This window comes from Panicum virgatum, chromosome 2N (assembly GCF_016808335.1).
Source record: "Panicum virgatum strain AP13 chromosome 2N, P.virgatum_v5, whole genome shotgun sequence".
Lineage (NCBI taxonomy): Eukaryota > Viridiplantae > Streptophyta > Magnoliopsida > Poales > Poaceae > Panicum > Panicum virgatum.
In genome coordinates this window covers 40,935,348-40,941,404 of record NC_053146.1, presented here as the reverse complement: position 1 = coordinate 40,941,404, position 6,057 = coordinate 40,935,348, and the positions used below count along the sequence as shown (strand labels likewise).

Below are 6,057 nucleotides of genomic sequence, written 5' to 3'. Positions count from 1 at the left end.
AATCTATTCTCAGATTCACAATAAACATTACTTAGGAACGAACTCACCTGTAAGTTCAATTGTCGAGCACGTGCGCGAGTAATAGGACCTTGTATATCATCTTGAGGAGTGTCGTTTGTATCCGTAGGAGTGATGTCCTCATCATCCTCCCCCTCTTGAATTGGAGTCGTCCTCGACTCAAGCTCATCTTCTTCTCCAAAATATGGCTTCAAATCTGAAATGTTAAAAGTGGGACTAACCCCAAACTCTGGGGGCAACTCAAGTTTATATGCGTTATCATTAATCTTTTCCAAAATTTTATATGGTCCAGCAGCACGTGGCATCAATTTAGACTTTCTCAAATCTGGAAATCTTTCTTTTCTCAAATGCAACCAAACTAAATCACCCAGTTCAAGTTTAACTTCCTTTCTACCTTGACTACCAGCAATTCTATATTTCTCAGTCATCTTTTCAATGTTCTCTTTGGTTGAAGCATGCAATTTTAAAATAAAATCAGCACGCTCTTTAGCATCACTATGTACACGCTCAGTAGTAGGTAGAGGCAAAAGATCAATGGGAGCATGAGGGTTAAAACCATACACTACCTGAAAAGGACTTACCTTGGTGGTGGAGTGTTCCGCCCGATTATATGCAAACTCCACATGCGGCAAACACTCTTCCCACATCTTCAAATTTTGCTTCAATATTGCTCGTAGCATCGTAGACAATGTTCTATTCACCACCTCAGTTTGTCCATCAGTTTGGGGATGACATGTTGTAGAAAAAAATAACTTTGTCCCCAATTTGTTCCATAGCGTGCGCCAAAAATGACTCAAGAATTTTGCATCGCGATCTGAAACAATAGTAGAAGGCATACCGTGCAAGCGAACAATCTCTTTGAAAAAGAGGTTAGCAATATGAATGGCATCATCTGTTTTATGACAAGGTATAAAATGTGCCATCTTGGAAAAACGATCGACCACAACAAAAACGCTATCACTCCCCCTCTTCGTCCGAGGCAATCCCAAAACAAAGTCCATAGAAATATCCGCCCACGGAACCGAAGGAATAGGAAGAGGCATATACAAACCATGTGGGTTCAAGCGCGACTTAGCTTTTTGACATGTATTACAACAAGCCACGAACCGCTCAACGTCTCTCCTCATCCTTGGCCAAAAGAAGTGTGTGGCCAGAACATCCTCTGTCTTCTTCGCACCAAAATGTCCCATCAAACCTCCACCATGCGCTTCCTGCATCAACAAAAGACGAACAGAACCAACTGGAATGCATATGCGGTTAGCTCTAAACACAAATCCATCATTTATCACAAACTTGTTCCATGTACGTCCCTCTTTACAATTCAGCAACACCTCTTTAAAATCAGGGTCTAGCGCATATTGTTCTTTGATCGATTCAAGCCCAAAAATCCGACAATCAAGTTGGGACAGCATAGTATAACGTCTAGACAAAGCATCGGCAATCACATTATCCTTCTCTTTCTTGTGTTTGATAATATAAGGAAAAGATTCAATGAATTCAACCCACTTAGCATGTCTACGATTCAGATTATTTTGAGAACGAAGATACTTAAGCGATTCATGATCGGAGTGAATAACAAATTCCTTAGGCCATAAATAATGACGCCACGTCTCTAAAGAACGTACAAGTGCATACAATTCTTTATCATACGTAGAGTAATTCAAAACAGGGCCATGCAATTTCTCGCTAAAGTAAGCAATGGGTTTACCTTCTTGCATCAAGACACCTCCAATGCCAACTCCACTAGCATCGCATTCAAGCTCAAAAGTCTTACCGAAATTTGGAAGTTGCAGCAAAGGAGCATGTGTAAGCTTGTCCTTCAAAGTGCAAAAGGACTCCTCATGTGCCTTTCCCCAACGGAACACCACACCCTTCTTTGTCAACTCATGCAGTGGCGCAGCAATGGTGCTGAAATCTTTGACAAAGCGGCGATAAAATCCTGCAAGACCACGAAAACTCCTCACCTGTGTGACGGTCTGGGGAACCGGCCAACTCTTTATGGCTTCAATTTTAGTCTCATCCACCTCAATTCCCTGTGGAGTAACAACATAGCCAAGAAAAGAGACTCGATCCGTGCAAAAGGTGCACTTGTCAAGGTTACCAAATAAACGTGCATCACGTAAAGCGTTAAAAACAGCACGTAAGTGATCCATATGTTCATCCAAAGACTTGCTGTAAATCAAGATATCATCAAAGTAAACCACCACAAATCGTCCAATAAAAGCTCTTAAAACTTCATTCATTAATCGCATGAAAGTACTTGGTGCATTAGTCAAACCAAAAGGCATTACTAACCACTCATACAAGCCGAATTTAGTCTTAAAAGCTGTTTTCCATTCATCTCCAAGTTTCATTCTAATTTGGTGGTAACCACTACGCAAGTCAATCTTTGTAAAAATTATAGCGCCACACAACTCATCAAGCATATCATCAAGTCTAGGAATAGGGTGGCGATATCGAATGGTAATGTTATTTATGGCTCTACAATCAACACACATACGCCAAGTACCATCTTTCTTAGGAACCAAAAGCACAGGAACGGCACAAGGACTAAGGCTTTTACGTACATACCCGCGGTCCAAAAGCTCTTGGACTTGGCGCTGAATTTCCTTAGTCTCGTCGGGGTTGGTTCGATAAGCAGCTCGGTTAGGCAAAGTCGCTCCCGGAATCAAGTCGATCTGATGCTCAATTCCCCTCATAGGTGGCAGTCCGGGAGGTATGTCAGCTGGAAAAATGTCCTCAAACTCCTGCAAAAGGTTAGCGACAACAGGAGGTATCGAGCTAACATCATTATCAAGGGAAAACAATGTTTGTTTGCACACCAAAGTGTAACAAACATCATCATCAGAGATTTCAGCAAGGTCGCATTTTCTAGCAAGTAAAACTCCACCCTTCAATTTAATCCCATCAGTCTTGGAAATAGGTGCAGACTTATCATTTTTAGGTGGGTAAACAGAATTAGCAACTTGCTGATTTTCAGATTTAGTTTCATGCAAAGTAGCAGCTCGTTCTTTTTCAGCTTGTACAATTTCAGCAGGGGTCATAGGAAGTAAAGTAATTTTCTTTCCCTTATGCATGAAGGTGTAAGTATTACTTCTACCATGGTGTAAAGCATCATTATCAAATTCCCAAGGTCGACCCAACAAAAGCGAACACGCCTCCATAGGTACAACATCACAATCTATGGAATCAGCATATGAACCAATGGAAAATGAAACTCTGCAAGATTGTGTTACCTTAGCTTTCCCCGCATCATTAAACCACTGAATATAATATGGATGGGGGTGTGGACGTGTGGCCAAGCCAAGCTTCTTGACCAAATCTGAACTCACCAAATTATTGCAACTACCTCCATCAATGATGACACGCGCTCGCCGATTGTTGATGACGAAGAAAATCTGGAACAAATTATGGCGCTGAAACTTCTCTGGTTGTTGTGCCTGTACGCTGAGCACTCGCTTCACAATGATGCTCCTAAAGGCTGCTGTGTTCTCGCTACCCAGAACATGACCGGCCTCCGCAGCCTCTTCTGGTTCTTCTTCTTCATCATCTTCAATGTCGGAGGCACTAATGTAGCCGTCTTCGGTAGCAATGTATGCCCGCTGACTTGGGCAATCCTTCCGCACATGTCCAAATCCATGGCAGCGGTGGCACTGAACGGTCGTGCCTCCCGTCGAGGACACGGAGGACGAACTCTTGGCTGGCTCCTGCAAAAACGTTTTACCTGAGTCGGAAGTACGCGCAGGAGATGGTTTTGGCGTTGTGGCAGCTTCCGAAGCTGCTGGTCGCTTGTTGCTCGCAGGTGGGGGCGATCGAAAAGAGGCAGGCTTGGTCAGCCCCGAAGATGGCGCCGAGCGTGGGGTGTAGGTGGCCTTGCTCCTGCTCTGCAAATCACGTCCCTGCAACTCCTTCTCTGCAAGCATGGCGAACTGAAACAACTGGTTGACAGTGTGAAATTCTTTGTAATCAACAATGTCCTGAATGTCACGCCTCAAGCCCGAGTAAAATCTACATATAGCATCCTCAGTTCCCTCAACTATGGCACAACGCATCAAGCCCTTTTGAAGCTCACCATAATAATCTTGCACGGTTTTATCTGCCTGTTCTAAGCGCATCAATTTCTTACGCAAATCTCTATGGTACGATGGGGGAACAAATCTATCACGCATAGCAGACTTAAGATCATTCCAAGTAGTAGGTGCAGCATCCTCAGCAATTAGACCGGTCCACCAAACGATAGCAAAATCTTTAAACTCACTAGTGGCTTGTCTAACTCTATGTTGCTCAGGTACAAGGTGTGCACTAAATTTCTGCTCTACTGTCATCTCCCAATCAAGGTACCCCTCAGCATCATAATATCCAGAAAAGGAAGGTATTGTAAACTTAACCTTAGCATAAGGATCATCGGGTACACGATTCTGATTACCTTGCTGGTGATTGTGGTTGTGAGTACCACCCATACCTTGTGTGTTGCGGCGAAGACGACGGCGTAGCCGTGCTTCCCGTGTGGCCGCTTCATCTATATTACCTTGGTCATCATACACCATGTCCTCATCTTGATTGTGCTGTTGACGAGCCTCCAACACATCGATCCTGTCAGTAACCGTGGATATGATTTCACCAAGCTTGAGGCCTATGATCGCCTCGGTGACTGCCTTGGTGATGACCTCGTGCATCTCTCTCTTGGCATCATCCAGCTGTTCTTGGCTAACACACTCGTTGAAGTCCTTGGGAGTATGACCCCCACTTCCATCATCACCTGCCATGGTAGACACAAAAACAGGAACAAACAGTGAAGGTTATCCCTAATAATCTGACTACTCAGGTGGTGGTGCCTCTCAAGGTCACTACTAAAGAGAGCGTCTTACCAAGCCCTTACAAGGTTCTTACCAACACGAGCAGTGGACGGTACAACCGGTGGCCGGTTCGTGATACCTGTGAGGAAGTGGTACCAAGATTGCAAGATCCTCTGGGTGTAATGATAATATGTGTAGCTATGGGAGGCTCAAAAGTATAAGTATGTGGAACACAATTCAAAATCAGATAGCAATGCTGAATAATGGTCCAAAAGCACACTTGTCCTAGTTGCTGGCCTATACGTGTCCTAGAACAGTAATGGTAACAAGCAGGATCAAGATCAAGTATGGATACGATAAACAGCACTGAATCGGGCTCAACGGAGCTCGTCGTGAGGTGGAGGCACTAGTAGAAATCAACTTTTCTTTTTTTTTCTTTTTTTTTTGATATTTTTTCTCAATCTGCCTCACTAGAATAGGCTTCTCACAAAATTTCAGCTCGAACGGCTATAAGATGTGGCCTATGGAAATTCTGCAAAAACTTTAAAAAAACGTGCAGAAACTTCCGAGCTCCGACAGACAATTTTCTGATGCAAATTTTGCAATTCTGAAATCACCCAACCCGGTGTATCCCGGGGACAGACGGATGCGAAATTTTTTTCTCTTGTCCGAAAAGTTAAATTTCACCTGATTCCGAATCCGTATGCGAGAGATTTGGCCGTTTGAAGTTCGGAGGTCCGATTAGGGTTTCTGTGGAGAGGAAAACCCAAATCGGGTGGTAAGCGATGGTGGATCTGATGGCAGCGGGGATGGAAAAACACTACTGGACCAAAACACGAACTAACCAGCAACAAGACGATGAACTAGGACACAAAACTCAACACGACGGACTCTGAAAAAGAATTATGCAAAAGGCTTTTTCGTGGACTATGGGACGAAAGACAACAAAAAAAACACTCGAACTAAAGATAGAAGTAAAACCTAACAGTAAACCTGAGTCTCTGATTACCAAATAATGGGGACGTGGGTTCCCGATCTTCCGTCAGGTTCTGGATAACTCTCGTTGTAGGCGGAGCGAGACACACCGATCCGGCTTCAGATCCTAAAACCCGAATCCAGCAATCTTAGCACCACAACTCCTCTGGTTATCAACCGTGTCACAACCCGGTTGACCTCGCCAAGAAGGCTAATCCCTGCAAGCGCAACGAAGAACACAAGCAAGAACTCGAAAGAAACGCAGCTC

The 6,057-nt window shown here is 44.0% G+C and overlaps 1 protein-coding gene across 1 annotated transcript; it reads right to left on the bottom strand.

The window, feature by feature from the left end:
* Window positions 1-1,207: 1,207 nt before the first annotated feature.
* On the bottom strand, window positions 1,208-4,784 carry LOC120662618. Its single transcript, XM_039941728.1, has 4 exons — window positions 3,465-4,784; window positions 2,856-3,086; window positions 2,590-2,765; window positions 1,208-1,229 (listed from the first exon to the last, which is right to left on the bottom strand). Exons 1-4 carry the CDS (start codon window positions 4,782-4,784, stop codon window positions 1,208-1,210), a joined length of 1,749 nt encoding a protein of 582 aa, XP_039797662.1.
* Window positions 4,785-6,057: the final 1,273 nt, after the last annotated feature.

Excerpts from the sequence above, each read along its gene's own strand:
- LOC120662618 (XM_039941728.1), bottom strand. The coding sequence starts at position 4,784 with ATGGCAGGTGATGATGGAAGTGGGGGTCATACTCCCAAGGACTTCAAC. Across the intron at positions 2,766-2,855 it reads CTGAAATCTCTGATGATGAT|GAGTTTGAGGACATTTTTCC; the intron begins GTTTGTTACACT and ends AACCTTTTGCAG. Across the intron at positions 1,230-2,589 it reads CAAGAGCTTTTGGACCGCGG|GAAGCGCATGGTGGAGGTTT; the intron begins GTATGTACGTAA and ends TTGTTGATGCAG.